Source organism: Rhea americana, unplaced genomic scaffold, assembly GCF_003343005.1.
Source record: "Rhea americana isolate MKP2758 unplaced genomic scaffold, rheAme1 scaffold_29, whole genome shotgun sequence".
Taxonomy (NCBI): domain Eukaryota; kingdom Metazoa; phylum Chordata; class Aves; order Rheiformes; family Rheidae; genus Rhea; species Rhea americana.
The window spans coordinates 3035852-3054737 of NW_028186412.1; the positions used below are offsets into that span (position 1 = coordinate 3035852).

At 36.8% G+C, this 18886-nt stretch overlaps 1 protein-coding gene across 1 annotated transcript in view; it reads left to right on the forward strand.

The window, feature by feature from the left end:
* Positions 1–18886, forward strand: part of YAP1 (Yes1 associated transcriptional regulator) — a 91919-nt gene that overhangs the window by 60328 nt on the left and 12705 nt on the right. The window contains exons 4-5 of the mRNA XM_085309029.1: positions 7900–8081; positions 9657–9704. Of these exons, the coding sequence (XP_085165155.1) occupies positions 7900–8081; positions 9657–9704 (230 nt within the window). The remainder of the gene's footprint in view (positions 1–7899; positions 8082–9656; positions 9705–18886) is intronic.

The following is an 18886-nucleotide window of genomic DNA, read 5'->3' on the forward strand; positions in this document are numbered from 1 at the left end:
TCACTTCCCTGTTCCTGTTTTTCCAGAAGAACAGTTTCAGAGATCACTTAGGATGGAGAAAAAGACTCAGTTATTTTGCTGTGTATTTCAAAGAATGTGTACATACTGAGCAGCATCAGTATTCRGTGAAATGCTGACTTGTGTCAAAATCAGGTCATTGTGAATCTGCGGAGGCAGATGAAATTTCACTGGTTAGCATCCCTTTTTGTAGGGGACGTTGCCCTATAAAACAACAGTGACAATAAATGCTTATTAGTTATTCATCATTGTATATCAGAAAATGAAAAGTTGATTTGTATGAAAGCAGTATATGTTTATTTCTGTTTACAGATCAGAGTTCACTGAAGAAACATTAAGTCTGCCCGCAAGAAATTTAGAAACTACATTATGGCGATTATTGCCAATGTATGCTAATAAAATAAAAAAACTTTTTTTATTAAAAGATTTTTGAGGGCAGTAAGTTTTTATGGGCTTATAGCTGCTTTTGTTTGTTCTTTTAATGGGAAAGGGGAATTGCTGCTAATGAGACCTTTATGCCAGAATAAAGTACCTGTATCTCCATTGTTGTGCTAGCACACCTATGACAATAAGAAAACTACACTCCTATGGGGACCATTTACCCCCGTAATTTTCTAACACTGTAGTTTGCATGTCTCTGTAAATGCACCTTGGAAATTGGAAGTGCATCATTTGAATACATCATAAGTGTTTATGTAAAAAAATAGATTAAAGTATATATTAAGTATATATAAATAATGTAGGTGTGGGTGATCATATATAAATTAAAATTGAAAGACGTGTCAGTTGTCCTTTTTTTTCTTGAGTTCAGTCATTTTGAAATGATTTCCATTTTTTTTTAATTCAGAATTTTGCACTGTTTCTTGACAGTGTACTGCTGTTTTAAATTACATTTTTTATTGGATTTTGTAATTCTCGTTTAATCATTTCAAATTGGCATGTGGTAGAAATAGAAAATAGATGCACATGTACACATGCATGTACACATGCATATACACAAACTATAAATCAGAATAAATCAGAAATTAAACCTGTTTTTTATTTGTAATGACTTTCATATTTTATTTAAAAAATTATGAAGAAGTTTGGGGAGGGGTTTGACCTGGTTAACACAGGGAGTAATATGTGATGACTGAACAATGAAACTGTTGGAAGCTAATATCCTTGTGGATGCTAATTTAACTATGATGTGAAATGGAGATAACTTAGATTAAGTATGTTTTGCCAGATCTTCAGCTGTCAAGTACTGGATTTTGGTCAGCTGAGTGTCTTGCACTTTGTGCTGTCTTAATAGTATTTAAATATAAATGGCATTGGATGAGGTGTCTTCTCATAATCTGTCCTTTACAATCATCTGCTAGGAAGAAATATGTCAGTTCTATTCTGTAAGTAGATTTTGAAATATTTAAGTATTTTTAAATTGTTTAGATTTCCAAAGTTAAAACTAATTTTAAAGAATAGAAAATGTTTTGGTTCATATGTATGCACTGGAGAGAAGTTTCTTACAGCTATTTACATTACTGATAAGGCTTGTTTATATTTGCTCTTCTGGCTGACCAAAGTAGTTTAGTTCTGAAACTGATAAAAATTTAGGGAAAGAGCTTCATAAAATTGCTTTTGATAAAGAAGATAAAAAAAAAAAAAAAAAAAAAAAAAGAAAAAAAATTGTATCCTAAAGTGCAGAGATGTAACAATTTGAGACCATTACTGTCATTCTATAACATCACCAAACTGTCCCTTGAAGTTAACATTTGACATTTGAAACTAAACTGAGCAAAATGCTGTTCAATTGTTCATAGTGCTAACTTTTTCCCATAGCAGCAAATGGCAAACTAAGAACTGCTTGTGTTAACTTCCAGTTTTTAATTATGGTGGGCCTTAGAGATAGAAGAGCAAGAAGAAAAATGCTGATTTCAGTTTGATACGAATAATTGATAAATGCAAAGTAATAAAGCCATAATTTGGATGTGCTTTTAAAATAATTAGTATTTTAATTGGATTTTTTTTGTTTTTTGTTTTTGTTTTTTGTTTAAGCAAGAGTTCAACTTGGGAGTGTGAGAATTTGTATTTTACCTGATTATGATACTAAGGCACACTTACCACAGCAGAGATGAGCCTGGAGAACAGTCTGTGTTTCAGGTTTGCCTCTCACTCTAAACTCCAGGACTCCCAGATTAATCTTTAAACAAAACGAAAACCAATGGGAATGCTTTATTTTGCTGGTTTGGAGGTTGATACGTCATAAGTGCTGCTATTGTAGAACAACTTGGATTTCCTTTAAATAATATAGCAGGATGTTTTAAAGAATGCAGTCCAAAAACATACCTTGCATCCTGATTAAACAACAAACTTGTACGAAGTCTCTGTAAAAAAAAAAAAAAGCTATTTGGAACAAATTTTAATTACTTCTGAGGCTCATTCTTTTAAATCTTGCTGCTAATTTTTTTTCTTCACAGCTCTTCTCAATTTAAGCAAAGGATTTCTTTTTGTCTCTGTTGCAGTGCTACAGACCGACATCATCCAGAAACCTGGATATAGCTAAAAATGATGCATAAACAGCTATCTAATGCCCAAATGAAACTGAAAGGGAAAAGTGCTCCTTTTTTCAGTTCGTTCATTTACTTTAAACCTAATTCTTGCTTTTTTAAGAATTGTAATTTGCTCAGATCATAGCAAGATTTGGGACTTTGTTGTTTAAATAAAAGATAATGGCCTTCCATTTGGAGATTAACATCAGTTTTAGTTTTGAAGAGTGAAATGATAAATACGAAAAGACACCACACATTCAGCTTTGTCTGTTAATCGCTAAGGGTGCGCTACAGCAGTCTGCGTGTAATTCCACCCTGGGGAAAGGTGCTGCGGTACCGTAAGCTGTCAGTGCCCCCGGAGGTGCGATTTAAACTGGCCCAGGATCTGGGGAGAGAATTGGCCTTTTCTGTTCGACTTGTAACAACCTGCTGACCTTTTCCCTCAAACACCAATTACTAGTAACTGTTCAGCACTTTTGTTGTCTTCCTTAAAAATGTAGACAGTAGTCTAAATTTTTTCCTGTGAGTGTAAAGTATTCATTACCTGCCACAGCACAAAACAAGCGTTTTGCTGTGGATTTTGGATAGTAGAACATCTAATATGTAACATCTGAATACGTCAGACTCTCAAATAATTTTCAGAAAGCATATTGCAACTCTTACGATTGACTGTATTCTGCAGATTGTGAGGCTTAGCTGTGTTACAGGACTGCAAAATCTTTTTTTATTGTCTTAAGTTGCCTGTGTTTTTTAACTTGTCTGCCCCTCCTCCTGCCTCAGATCCCCCTCTTCTAGAAACAAAGACTTGTTTGTTCCTTGCCTGCCTGGGAGGTCTCTGCAGCTTGCTCTGGGGGGTGCAGAGCCCCTGCTCTAAATACTTTCCATACCCATGGAAGGTAAGGAGCAGGACGCATCAGAAAACTGACAAGTCCCAGCTCAAACAGATAAATGAAGCTCTTTGCCTTTGAACTCAAGGCATTTAAAATGAGCTGTGGGTTTAAGGAACATCACAAAACCATGAGCTGTGAAAATACAAAATGTGCTTGTATAACATCACACCGATAAGCATATTCCTCAGAGTGCAGATTTCTGCTAWCATGTCCTCAGTCACTAATGGATAATTGAGATGGAAAAAAAAAACAAAAAAACAAACAAAAAAAACATAACCTTAGTTTTTCCTCTTTATTAAATATTGTGTTGGGAATGATARAAAATTGCATTTTTCTTTCTGTTTCTCCTGAAGATAACATACTTGTGTAATCAGCCAGGACAACTAAAAATYATTCGGTGTTACTGATGCTTTTTTTTCTCCCCACTGATTCTTCATGTGGGTATGTTAAGTCAATAAAATTGAGTTAGCTATGTCCTCTTTTAATTTGCAAACTTTTAGTATAATATCAGAGTTAAAAGTATTTCCCTCTCATGAAAAACATCTCCATGATCTGTTCTGAGACCAGTTTAAATTCATGCCCATTGAAAATCTCTGGGACTTGCATTCTCAAAATAGTAAAATGCTTTAAAAAAATCCTTTTAATTAGATACATGAATAAGAATGTAGAAACTAGATCTCAGGTCCACCTTCTGAAGAGTTCCCAAAGAAATTCATGTATAATTGTATAATGAAACTGCCCCTACATATTTATACTATTGGTGTATATATACTATACGTATACTATTGGTAAATAGTAAGTATACACCAAAATTGCAATATTTTGTGATGCTCGTATTTTAGGTGGACTTCTGGTTAGAAGCATTAGTTTCAAAATGCATATTAGAAGGCATTTCAGGGATCTAGGATGTAGAGTAAAATCAGAAGTGTCAGACAAACATGATTTGTTTCTTAAAAGTTGCAAAGTTAGTAGAATGGAGTAAATTTTGTGATCAACAGAGAGGGCAGGAATAGTACAAGTGGTTGTCAGAAAGATACACATATGTAAAATATGAAAAAATTGGCATGAGAGGAATATTATTTCCAGAGCTGTGTATTAGCGGAAGAGAGTGAAGTGACACTTGCTTATTGCATGCAGGAAAACATGTTGAATGATATGTAATGATATTACACGTATGTTTTTATCTGAAGTTAGGAACTGTTGAATTTGTGTAAGGTTATCTGTCATGTGGCATGGCTGTCAACCGCACGAGGCAGTGGCTCTGGAAACTATGATTATATAATTGAAGACTAGACTATAAAGATGGCTTTTTTAACCAAACAGAAAATGATATTCTTCAGTTTTGGGTACTTTATTTTTACAGGCTTGAGAGCGTGCTGAGGTAGTTTGCTTTTAACTTAAATGAGCTTTTTTTCTTTTCTCAGGTGATTTCATAGGTAGTTATGATTATCTAAGCTTTGTCTCCTTTTACTTTCAACTGTAATTGACCTTCCATCGTGTTTAATAGCGGAGTTTGAATCCTGGAACTTCTGAAGTGTAGCACAGACTTCTGCTTCAGTTACAAGAATAATTACATTAGCTAACAACAGGAGAAGTCTGTTGTTTTCTATTGTTCCCTACTAACCCGCTCGTCTTCTGCCTTCAAGGTGAAATAGGATAGGATGCAAAAAGCGAAAGAGCTGGTCCTGGTTCCAGACTTGGTATGATTCTTGGCAGAAGGGCAGAAAGGAACAGATACCAGCAGTGTTGYGGCTAGCTTGTGAGAGAGCTGCTAGGTGGGCTGCCTTTCTTTAGCACTCCTATCTCCATCTTCAACTTTGTCCTAAGTTGGTAAATGTAGATAATCTGACTGCCATCAGTCTTCCAGCAGAGGTTGACCAGTTGAGTTCCTGTTCACTATTCATGTCCTTGCAGGGCAACTGTTGGTGCTGTTGAAACCTCTGCTTAGCAGTTTCTGATAACTTGAGCCTTACAAGCCTTCTGTGTCCTGTTCAGCAGAGGAACAAGCTGTCCTACCTCTTGTTGCTCGCCTAGGGGGTCATAGTTCATGTTGCAAAGCTGGTTGGTTGATAGATCCTAATCACTTTCTTTCTGAAGTTCAGTTTTGGTGATGAAGTATTAGATGTCTTGTAAGAACAACTGCTTGATTTGTAAGCTTTATCCACAGTTCCTTCAGATTCCTACAATTTTTTTTCCCTCCTCTGTCAGCATGGGACTTCTAGTCAACTCTCCAGCCCTTGTGTATTCAATTTGTTGCTTCTACTTGGCACTGGGATCCTTTTTCTATGTTTCCTACTTCATCTGTTCACCTGCCTTTGCAGGAGGTTTTATCCTATTTGTAATGATATGTATGAAGTTCTCACAAGTAACTACATAAAAGATAAAAGACTATTTCAAAGTACTTTAGCCATATGACACTTCATTTTATTTTTACTCTAGACTTGTGAAAATAGGACTATGTTTAGTTTAGTTTTGACTTGTTTGATCTTGATCTAAGAAATGGTTAAAAGCACACACTGGAGAGTTAAGTCTGTCGCTGCTTCTGGTGAGGAATTGTTTTTTTACTTTCCTTTCTCACTGCAAGAAGTAATACAGTATTTCTTCATATGTTACCTCTCAGTGGAAAGATGAACTGGTGAACAGTTAGGGCAAGGGAAAGGAAGCAAGACTGTGAGGCAGCAGCCCTTTTTACTACTTTTATGAGATGGTTAAATCTATGTAGAATTTCTTGGAGCAAAAGAAAGGCACTTCTCTACTTTACAGGCTGTTAGTTGAGCACACAAAACACAGTTGAGTTGAAGAGAAAAGAGTGATACAGATTCTTTATAAGATAATACTTCTGACTTTTACATTAATTAAAAGTGTTAGTATCCCAGGAATCCTTTCTATGATGAATTCATTCAAGCTAAAACAACAGATGGGTTTTCTTTACACCAAAACAGTTCATCATCCTAAAAGAAGCTCATTGCTTTTCCTCTTAGTTCCCATAAACCATAATTCTCATTCCCAGAAAAAAAATAAGCCCTAACGCTCTCCCATTACTGCGCCAGGAAATGTGTTTTGCAACATATTTTAAATGTTAGCAGATTTAGGCTGTTCCAGAGAACAGGATGGAGAGCTAATTCTAAAATTGAAAGCGCCTGAAAATAGCGTCCTTCTGTATTCAGCCTTTCTCAGCCCTCTGTTCAACTACAGAGCTCTATGGCTCTGCTGACTTTAACCATACTGGTCTCTTGTGAGGGAAAACTCAGGTCTGTCAAGTAGCTAGGTCCCAGTCATACGTTATCTTATAAAACAAAATTCAGCTTAGATCTTGCTTTCATGGGAGAAGGGGAGATGGGTTCTCATTATGTGTTATATAGTTATATAGGAAGACACTTTTTTTTCCACCCTCAAAAAGATACATTGCATACCTCATAGGGAAGGGGGGGGAAGCATCAGCAAAATGTGTATTTTATGTTGGTGGTAATATTTTTACTTGTATAATTCATCTGCCATTTCTGTATTAGCTCTAATTTTTCATCTCAAGATGCTGTAAATGGACTTTGTCACACTCAAAACTTGATGTGAAAAGGCTGTGAATGATTGTTGCATGACCTGCATCACAGATTGAGGAATGGTAGCCTGTAACCAAATGTAGCTGGACATAAATGAGACGATCTGTTCTGTTATTCAATATGTTCTAAGAATTCACCTGAATAAGAAAAGTGAATTTGTATTTTTTGTGTCTAAGTCAAGAATAGTATATTAAAAAGAAGAGGAGAGAATTACTTATTCTAATTAAAAATGAAATATTTTACCACCATTTTGGATTTTGAGTTTGACTCTTTTCAGAAGTACGAACATATACTGCTAAACAATCTGCCCCATGAGGAACGGCTGCGAGAGCTGGGCCTCTTCAGCCTGGGGAAGAGAAGACTGAGGGGGGATCTGATCAATGTGTGCAAGTACCTGAAGGGAGGGTGTCAAGGGGACAGGGACAAACTCTTTTCAGTTGTCCCATGTGACAGGACAAGAGGCARTGGGCAGAAATTGAAGCACAGGAAGTTCTGCCTGACCGTGAGGGGGAATTTCTTCCCTGTGAGAGTGAYGGAGCACTGGAACAGGTTGCCCAGAAAGGCTGTGGAGTCTCCTTCTCTGGAGATCTTCAAGGCCCGCCTGGATGCAACCCTGTCTGACATGCTCTAGGTGCCCCTGCTGAGCAGGGAGTTTGGACTAGCTGATCTCCAGAGGTCCCTTCCAACCTTACTGATCCTATGATTCTGTGACTGATTCTATGATTGCATTGATTATGAACATAACATTTCACATTCTGTGAATATCATTGCATAGCTGCATATTTTGTATTGTCATGGCTTGTAATGTGTTACAAAATTTTTAATATATACTGTCTAAGGATAATATTTCCTTGCAAATATTTGTCTGAATTTAATTTTAAAATGTTTATTGTTTTGGTTCCCTAGCCATGAATCAGCGAATCAGCCAAAGTGCTCCAGTGAAACAGCCACCCCCTCTGGCTCCTCAGAGTCCCCAAGGTGGTGTGATGGGTGGGAATAGCTCCAATCAGCAGCAACAGATGAGACTCCAGCAGCTGCAGATGGAAAAGGAAAGACTGAGACTGAAGCATCAAGAACTGCTTCGGCAGGTGAGGCCACAGGTTAGACACCTACTTCCACTACTTTTTTATGTTTTTTTGTTTGTTTGTTTGTTTTGGCTAAGTTGTTGTTTCTGTGAGCATTAAAAATGAGTGACTGTACAAAAAGCTTTGAGATCTGAAACAGTCTAAATTTTTTTCTGTTACTGCTATCAGCTTGGTAGTGAAAATGTCCGACTTACTAGACAGAAATGTTTTGCTTTCCTCCCTCATTCCTCTCTAACAAAACTCTCAAAGAGCAGGCTTCCTTACTATCAGGATGACATCATGGACTGTTGATCTGATTGGAAGTTCCTCTTGAGAATATATCTCACATTCATTGAGTTCTGAGTCATGCAAAAAGGCAGAAAGTTTGGTTCCCACAACTGCTTTAGTTCTGCCTTTTAAGTGGAGAGAAGTCTTTCACTTTTAGAATGTGTCACAGTCTGTAGGATTCCAAAGTACTTTTCACATTTGTATCTGATGCATTGAGGAGACACCTTGTTTCTAAAATCTCATCTGTTTGTTAGTGGAGTGGAGTATGGAACAACTGAATCACTTACACTGGATTTTGAACCTGTGGTTTTCTTATGGTGAGGAATTTCAAACTTCATAATTAGGCTATAAGCTATTCCTTTTAGAATTTTTCTAGTACTTAGTGAGTACATAGCTATAGTAAGTGTCGGAGTGTAGGGCTGGACATTGGGATTTCTGGATTTCCAGTTCCAGCTCAGACTTCCTTTTTTGACTTTATTTAAATCTTCTGCTGCAGTTTTTCCATCTAAATGTTTTAGAAGAGGTTGTTACAGTCTGTGCCAGTAGCTTAGGATATTCTTTGTTTTTGACGCTACCAGAAAAAGCACTAATCTTTTCTTTGAGGAAAAACTTTTAAGTCTTACCCTGTTCCCTTTTCACTTTGGGTGATGGGCCTTGTATCAGGAGAAGAAACATCTGCAAAGACAGTTTTCCTTTCTTCATCACCTGCAGTGTTCTGTCCTGGAATGTGGCTCCTCTTAACCCTTTTGTACTCAAGGCCTGTATTGTAGGAATCTTTAGCATCTCTTGATATAAGATGGGTCATCTTTAAAGCCCAATACTTTCTATAATACTTGAGATAAAAGTACATTGCAAAAAGGGCATCAGGACTTTCCCTCTCTGCTTAAGCACCTGGGCTTCTGCTATTCCTGCTTTGCTATTAATCCACCAACAAATGTTTTACCCTGTGCTAGCATGCTTCTAGGTAGGCCTTCTAATTTTCTTCTTGCCTCAGTTGTCATTGAGAAACCTGACTAACTTTGGATGAGGTGACAGCCAGTTCCCTTCATATTGTTCTCTGTGGCCGTTAAGCTTTTCTGTCAATATGCATCCTTAGTAAGTCTATGAGTTTTCACTGTTTCGTGATTCTTTTATTTTTTTATTTTTTATTTTTTCTTTTCTTTATTTTTTTTTAGTCTCTCAACTCCCTTATGCTGTCTCATCTGGCTTGTCTTGGGGACTTGATACTACAAGATGGTGTTTATAAGACAGCCTGCACAGCCAAACTATGCAGCTAAAGTAATTTTTATCCATCTTATTTTTTACTCTTAGGCATTGCGGAATATCAATCCCAGCACAGCAAATTCTCCAAAACATCAGGTAGGCTCTTAACTGATGTTTCAGCATAATTAGACAAATGAAAGCATTAAATTAGGTTAGCAGAGGAAAATTGCTACATAAAAACGTTCTAAAAACAAGATCTGCCATAGAGGTTTTTGAACCACTTCTCTAGTCATGACCCTAACATTTGTTTTTAAGAGCGCAGCATTACCACAACTTTGTATCAATATTTAAAAGCAAATGAAGAATTCATTACACATTTTTCTGCATTGAAAACAACATTCTTATTTAGCATTCTTGAGGATACTGCTGTTCCAGTCCTGATGTCATCAAGAAGCGTATTTAAAGCAAACCTTCCATTATATCTAAGGTAGTAGTTTGTGACTTCTAAATGCTGTTCATATGAATGTTCTTATCATCAGTTTGTTTGAACAGGTATGATCTTAAAGAAGGATATCTGGAAATCAGATACTGTACAGAAAACTGTAAATCAGTAAATAAAAAGTTGCTGAAAGTATTTATGATTTTTCTTTGGGCATATGAAATGTAACAAATTTTAAGAAGTTAGACTAACAAGATACTTGTGAAGGGTATATAACTTGTAGTCATTCTGTTTTGAAATTTAGCAGGTTCCTGCATAGATGCATCTTCTTTGTAGGAAACAATTTTTAGAAACCTTACAAGATCAGAGCAAAAGACAATTGGTCAAAATGTAAAGTATAAAAAAAAGTTGAATACACACTTCTTTCAGGCTCTTAAGAAATTGAATATTGACTGTATCCCTGAAAGAGTGGATTTATGGATAGATTCAGAGATTTTCTTGTTTCCTATTGCTACCAGTATTCTTAGTCTACTGGTTCTTGGGACAGTATTTATTTTGGCTTGTATTAAACTTTGTTTTTCAAAGAAATACACTATCTTTACTTTGAGGAAAAAAAAATAATAAAATCTTGTGATTTGTTGCCATGAGTACTGGTGTATCAAATTGTTGTGCAGAAGTTGTACATTACTAGTTCTCTTGAGAAGATGGTCTTCAGAAATAGGAACCTCAAACTTTAGAAATAGTACTGGCACTCTGGAAGAATACTTTCCAATTTGGCAATATCAGGACAGCTCTAAAATGTAACCACTTTAACTAAGATGCAATCAGTAACCAGGTATTTGATTCATTTAAAGAGTGTTAGCCAGGTGTTGCTGTTATCAATCAGTATTAGATCCTATTACAAAGAAGGAGGAAAAACTGTTAAGAATTGCTGACGTACAAGGAGATAAACAGAGAAGTACACTCCTCCACTCCATTTCAAATCACCTCTTCTTCTACCACAACTAGGTTATTCAGAAGGGATGCTTTTCCTATTGAATGCTTTAGCCCAAATTGTATTCTATRTTTTCTTGTATGTCTGAAGCTGTAATCTTACTTTTGTTCCTTCTTTCACAATGATGTCTACTTCCTGTTGACAACTCATAAATAGGCAGCAAATAATAAAAATCGTTGGTATCATTACATATTTACTTGAAATTTTGGCTTAAAGCACTAAAAAGCTGCAAAAATTCAAGGGATCCTGTTGCAGAGTGCAATTATAGGGACTCAGGAATGCAGTGATCTCCCTTGCTTTATTGTGTGGGATGGTAACCATTCAAGATTCCAGTTATATTTAAACTGGCTTCTTACCTGACTTGCCTGTATATTCACCTGACCGGGGAATCAGTCTGCAGTCARTAATGAGCCAAGTTGTGCTTGAGTGATCTAACAGATAGAAAGGTGGGCAACCGTGTCAACTTCAAAGTTTTATAATACTAGATTATTCCTGTAGTATCATCTAAATGCATTTTTACTTCTGTACTTTAATATGTCACTGTATTGAAAGTTGTGACCAGCCACATATGGAAGAAGGTATTTAGAAAACTGATTTTGGAAATTGTTCTCTGAATGCTTCTTGAGGTCTTCTGAGGTTTTAGAGTCACATGTGCTTTCTAATGCTACTGTTTTTGAAGTCCCAATATCTACATCACAGTCAATCTAGAGAATCTAGATTGATTGAACTGATATCTAGTCAATCTACTGAATCTGGAAAAATCTATAGAGGGAAGTAAAACTTCTTCGGTCAAATTCTTCTTGTCAGGTCCTTTCCTTCCTTTTTGAATAAAATTCCTCAACTTGAGAGAAATTACCTGCTTTTATGATAATAAATTTGTATTTGACAGACAAATTAACATTTGTTTAAACAGACATTCAAAACTTCTAGCCAACTGGTGGAGGTAGTCTTAATGATAAAAAATAAAATCTTTAAGAAATATTCAGTGTTCTTAATTCTAAGAAGGTTAAGTCTACTTTGGGAGGATATTGTCGAGGTCTTTTTTCTGTAAAGTACGTAGATCATCTAATATCAGAATTCTTGAAGCTCATCTCTCGTGAAGCATCTCTTTTATATGGATAAATACTGAAAAATGTTCCTTAACTTTTCAACTGGATCTCTGAAGTTTTCTTCATCATAGAATCTAGTAGGTTGGAAGAGATCAGCGGAGGTCGTCTAGTCCAACATCTGCATCTAGTCCAGCTTCCTCTTCCTTCTTGACRTGTTTGTCAACGTAACCTGGATTCGGTGCCAGCATTGTGTTGATATTCTTGATCATATTTCTTGGTGCTGGGCAGAAGTTGTGTCCCTGCCAAATTTTATCTTTATGTTGTGATTTCATAGTCTTTGTTTAGTGCTTCTAACGCTCAAAGGCCTTTCTTCCTTGAAAGATTGATCAGTTGCTCAGCTTCATCTTTTGTAATAAATCCTGTAAAAGGCTTTAATTAGGGCATATTTTCTCATAATTCTAAAAATGTATAAATCAAAGGTATTTGAAGGAAAAATACCTACCGTCTTTCTCCCCATCTCTTCTTCACTTTACCTACATTCACCATCTAATTGTTTTTTTTTAAAAAAATCTAAATTCAACTTAAGCCAGCTGTTATATAAATTTCAAACTTGGCTGGATATTGAATAACAGATTCCTTGCAGTATCCGGTAGAAAAAGAGAAGCAAATAATGTTGAAGTACTCATGGCRTTATTCTCAGATGTTGTGCAGACTACTTTCTTGTGCTAAAGCTGGAAATGTTCTTCCTGGGTTTTTTGTTTTTTAATTTGTCCGCAGCTGATAATAGCGTGCTTGCTACTAAGGTCAGCTTATTACACAACAGTTCACTCCATAGCTCCTGTGTATRTGTTTGCCCTTTCAGCATTTGCTGCTTTCCTCTAGCAATGAAATTAGGTCCTTGTCGTGTAGAGCCAGGTGAYGTCCTGTTTCTTCCTTTCCCCTCTGCCTGGTTCTGCTTTCTGATTTACCTTTCTGTTATCTCTGTGCTGCTTTCTTTGTACTCCTACATACTTGGAATGTGTGGATTTGTGTTTATTATTATTATTATCAATAGTAATAATAATAGTGAAATACTTTGATTCTCTGTCGTGGTCCCCCAGGCTTGTTTTTTATTAACTTCAGAGTGGTATTATGAACAGGGAAGAGTTTCCAGATAAGATACGCAAAGACGTATCACCAGTCGCTCCCTACTTGCTGAATCTTTTTTTTTTTTTTTTTTTTTTTTTTTTTTTTTTTGCATCTTTGCTGTTATCTGCATAAATTATAAGCACCTTCAGTGCTAAATAATTAATCTTTTTGAAAGGTTATTTCAGTGTCCTGTGGTATTTTTAAGTTCATTTTAGCTGATGTTTGACATCTTTCATCATCTTAGTCGAGCAGATTTTTTTTCAGTGTTAGGAAAAATCTTGAGATAGAGGGGAAGATATTAATTTCACAGGATATTATTATTAATTTGTCAATAAAAGATTTCTTAGGTCACTTTATGCATACTCTGTGTTCGGGTATTTTTCATTTGTAACATTCTTCTTACTAGAAAGCAAGTAAGGCAGCATTAAAAGTAAGTACTCTCAAATTCTGCAGGCAACTTCTGTGGTGTTAGTGAAGTGGGTAGTATTACTGAGGACTCTGAATTTTTTTTCCTGTGTTAAACGTTATTAGAAAAATGAACTAGTAGTGTAAATGTATATATGATATTCAGCATTATTGTGCTGACTTGTGGGTTTTTTGCCAGGGAATGAACTGGAGTGCAGTACTGCATTGATCTAGGAAGATGTTTCATGGTTTAAAGAAAGATCCAGACTGTATACAGGAATGTTGGTGCATTTCAGATTGACTGCTGTGCCTTTCATATACTTTATTTTTTTCATAACCAGATATACTTGTGTTTGCATCTCGGTCCAAATGGTACACACTGATCACTTTTACTATTAACGAATCCCTAACAGCGTTGTCCCTTGACTCTTCTTCCCCTTCCCCTCCATACATTAATCTGAAGCCAACATAGATTAATGAGATAAAAATGACTTGCAGTTTGTTTTCACTAAATTATAATTTGCACGTGTCAGTGTTTCGGCTTTCTTGACCACTGAGCATATGGCCTCTGATATCTAGAAACATTTTTGAGTAGTTACATTTAAAGGGTGCAAGAGGAAAATCAAATCAGTGATACACAGCAAATTCCTTAGCCGCATTTTCCTGTGGGTTTTTTTTGCTTGATTCTTTGGCATTTGATATGGATTACAGTCTGCAGTGGGTCTTATCATTTGGAAGAGATCCATTATGCAAAAAGCTTTGAGAAGAGATGCAATGAAGAGTCCTTGCAACAAAGGTTTTCATTTTAAAAACTTTGCTTTTGATTGAAGTTTTGTTTTACTAATATCCCAAGTAATATCTAAACTCTCTGATTTTAGTGAAGTAATTATTGTAGCCTTCCTTCTGTTTTGTTTTGTTCACTTGATAGCTCTTCTTATTAATAACAAGTCTTGCTTTGTCCTCTTGGGTTGTGTTCTGTGTTAATGTTGCTTTTACACAATGAACAGAAATTGTAACYGATTTCTTACTCCTCAAAATCAGTAAGTTGTCAGAAAACATTAAATTGTTCATAATTTACTGTTAGCAGGAATATTTTATTCCAATGGGCAAYAAGCTGTTGTCATTCACTGGACTACCTTCTAAAAGACTTTGCAGTTAATGAAGTAACTTTTGTGATTGGTGGCACTAAATACAGCTTATAATAACAAATTTTAGCCTATTGTCTGTATTCTTAGAAACATCTGCTTCTAGGAAAGTACTTGTATTTTATGTAGCTAGAGGTTAATTCAGATTCTCAGTCTCAAATACCTGCCTTTTGCTGTGCACCAGTTGCACAGAGCCTGGTTAGAGTCCCACAGTGCTTATACRTATGGCAGTGCACCTGTGCAATGGAAAATGCTGTGCCATGGCTCTAGAAACTAATTCAATACAACATTTGATGATCTGCGTAGAACCAGCCTAAACTGGAGCTGAAGATGGATTAAGGAGYTGTGTGGTGTTTTTTTAGCAAAATGTTTGTTTCTTAATAAAATGATTGAGAGCTCTGGTAGGCAAACTGGCAAATTGGCCTGCAGCAGATTAGTACTCTCAGCTTTCAATAAAAATAAATTGCCTTATTGTTTAAGGCAGCAGAACAGGATTTGTCCAATCATTGTTCTTCACAGTCTAGTAGCCAAAACATTTCCATGGCTGCACTGCATTCAAGACAGTGCAAGATCATAAAAGTGTAGCTATCAGAGAAACTTTCTTTCAGTTCAGTCAATTTTCTGATTTGTCTCAGTGAACAGCCATACAAATGGTAGTATCAGCTCAGGAAAGGGGTAGGAATATGCAAAGGCCTCCTATAATTGTCAATGTAAAGTAACTGTGGAATTGTCCCCTTGGAAATGGCATTGTAACCCACAATGGCTAAGAAGTCAAAGCATGCACCCTACTCTGCCCTGACTCTCAATCTGCTGCCTTTAAATTCTGTTAAATATAGCCATAAGTTTTGTCAAAGCACTGAAAACTGCTCAGAATTAGATGTTCTTAAGAAATGATAAAGTAGTTTCTTGACCTAATTATTGCTTAAAACTTTATTTCTTATGAGTGGCACTCTATGGTATTATTAAAGAGTGCCCAGAAAATGCAAACACAGCTGTACATAAATAGTCATACATTAGTGAAAGGAAGTCAGGTGTGGCTAGATTTGGGGGGAGAAGGCTATGTTGGCTAACATAAAAATAAACAAAATGTGAATTTCTGTTACTTTACTGTGAAATCAACATTACAGTTCTTCAGTCTTCTTGAGAACACAGTACTTTAAATGTTCTTTGATTTCTGAAATAGCATATAACTTTATTCTTTACTGAAAACAATAGATTTGAGTTAAACTTTATTAGTTTGTGTGGCAAAAGCTGTAGTATTTATATTGCGTTTTCATATTCTAATTTAAGTGGAAAATGTTGAGCAGTAGAAGCTGGAAGTTACACAGTAGAAAGACATTTGGGTTACATGACTGATCAGGAGATTCAAACGCTCCAATTTCACTAGCAGCACCTAATTTGCACAGATTGGCAAAGCAATTTTATCACTGTCTTGGGAATGTAGATCTTTATAGACATCCTGTCAGAGTAAATCGAATCTCCTGCATTCATTGCATTTGCTTTCAATGTCCCTAGTTGTTTTAGGATACCTTTCGTGTTTGAATAGGAGTTGTAGCTCGCTGCGGCAAGTTCCAAGAGTCACTGCTGCTGCTTTCAATTGGAAAACTTGGTCACTAAAAACTTGTGCATCTTAGCCTGTCCTCCTGGGCTAGTGCAGCCTACTTCCCTCCTTCCAGGAGCTGTGAATTGGCCTCAGCCTGCCCAAGGAGAAGGGGCACYATGTGGTCTGACTTGAAGTCCTAGTCCCTTGTTTGGCCTAACTGCTGCCTCCAGGAACATTGTGGATCCTTCTTTGTGCAGCCCCTGCACTCCTTGCAAAGAACCCAGGATTCACGATGTGCAGCCTGGTTGGGACAAACCCAAACCCCGGGCTAAGAAGTATGGAGGTGCACAGTGGAGAGCAGAGACCTTGTCACGTCAGTTCAGTGTAACCGTAACCTTTCATATCATCCTTTCACTCTTTCACTGCATTTAGTACGTAAATCTATCACAGTTAAGATACAAAAAAGAGTTGTAAGGAAAATTGGTTTTAAAGTGTGGAGTGTTTTTTTTTTTTTTTTTTTTCCCTTCCCTTCCTTCAAGGCCAGAAGTACTGCTAAAGCAATTGGTCAGCAAAAGAGATGAGTAATGTTTAGTTGAGTATGGGATGGTCTTGAATAACAACTTTACTGGAAGCAGACAGAAATGGGTAGCTGCCAGTAGGCTGCCTCTGCCTGCATGGCCTTCGTGATGGCTGACTCCTTTTCATACATACCTGTCTCACAGGTGCTCTCAAGGCACGCAAGGCACAGTGCTTTGGGGCACAGGCAGGCAGGTAGCAAGCGGAGTATGGAGCAGTGGCACAGCAAGAGGACTGCAAAGCCAGACAAGAGGCCAGACTATCTACAAATGTCCATTCCAATTTATGCCGCACTATCTGCTCTTGCAGATAGGGGGCTATCGGTGGTTGCTGAGGAATCTTTTATTCACAGATACGCAGAAGATGGTACATAAAAGTGAGTTCAATGCCAACTGTGTACAATAGAGTTAACTCTCACTCCATCAGTAGTACCTCCTCTTACATTAATTTTACTGGTTTTCATGATTGCAACCCCGAATGATTTGTTTTCCCCTRCTCTTCATTAATTGTGTGACTCCATTTCTGAATTCACTTGTCCTCATCTGTCTGTCCATGCGTTTTCTCTGTTTCTTTTCTACGTATGCTATAACTTTGTGTTTCTCAAACAAGAACATAAATATTTAAAGTGAAGAAAAAAGTTGTGCAGATAAAGTGCCTAGAGCTGTAGCAGTCCTCTTTCCTCTGCTAGCTCTCTCCTATTCCAAGAAAGCCAGTGGAAAGTTTGATAGTTGAGCGGTATTTAGGGACAGAAAAGTAATAATTGGCCTTTTAAAGTAAATTTACCAAAAGACAGTTCAAGTCGAGCAGCATGTCATTTGTTTAACACAGTAAGAGTATGACACGTGAGCAGCACGAGAGAGTCTGTCTTTCCTCAAAAGTGTGTTGAAGGTAAAAGCAAAGTGCTCTGAAAAGAGTAGTTTTGAAAACTTAAGCTGAACATGGGGTGAGTGACCTGGAAGTCTGTAAGTTATTAAAAATCACTGCATTTGTTTCTCAACAGCTTGTGTATTTTGGTAATTCCTTTTTCAGACTGGTAAGGTTGATATAAATTTGTTGCTTAAGTGAGTCAGGGATAACATTCTTCCTAGTGGAAGATCCTGTAGTTCTTCCTGCTTTGAATAAGTAGCATTAACGCAAAAAGTTACAATTTTCATTTTTGGCAGTGTTTGTTCTTGAACTGATACTAGTACTAATGCTAGACTTACTTCATTTGTAGATGAGCATACACACCTAAGAATAGGCAAAATAATTCTCTCTCCTGGTTTGTGTGTATTTTTGGTGAAATGTGATTGTGTTTTATAGTTGGCCACTATCTGAGCTATATTTATTTTTACCATGCTTTTTAAGATCATATATTGACAAAACTTCATTCAGTCACTCCTGCCTTTCAAGTATTTAGAAAATACAACAGGTAATCTTCCCTTTTTCTATATGTATTGTGTAGATGTACTAATTTCTTTTTCTTCACCTTTAAGTTTAGGATACAGAGGRGAAATTTGCTTCTTTCCTGTTGCCACTGTGGTGCAAGAAAGATCAGCAGTAGCCCTTGAAAAGGGGACCTGTGTGATGAGTTTTTTGTTGTTTGGGGGGGGGTTGATTTGTTTGTGGGGGTTTTTTTGATTGTTTATTTGCTTGTTTTTCCAACTCTGAGATCACTAGACAATGCTGATGGTGTGGTATATCAGGTCCTTTCAACAAGAGATAGTGTCTCTGTGGACAGAAAGGACTCCAACTGGGTTCGCATTGGCATAGCTCTTAGGGGTGCTGGTCTCTGATTAAGGTTCTTCTGCAGCCTAGTGGCACTTGTGGCCTCTTCTCCCTGTTTCCTGGTCAGGGACTGTAGCCTGAGGAAACAAAAATGCAATGGGGAGACTAAAGAAAGAGGAAAGGCCAGAGAATTCTTACCACATCTAGGCAATTATAGGAATATAGGAACCAAGGGGGCTGTTAACTGACTGCTCTAATGTCACAGTGAAGAAGGGAACTCTGCCATACTCCAGGAAGAAGGTTGCCAAGTGTGAACTCACAGATGAGAAGAATCTAAAAGTAGTGATGCAAA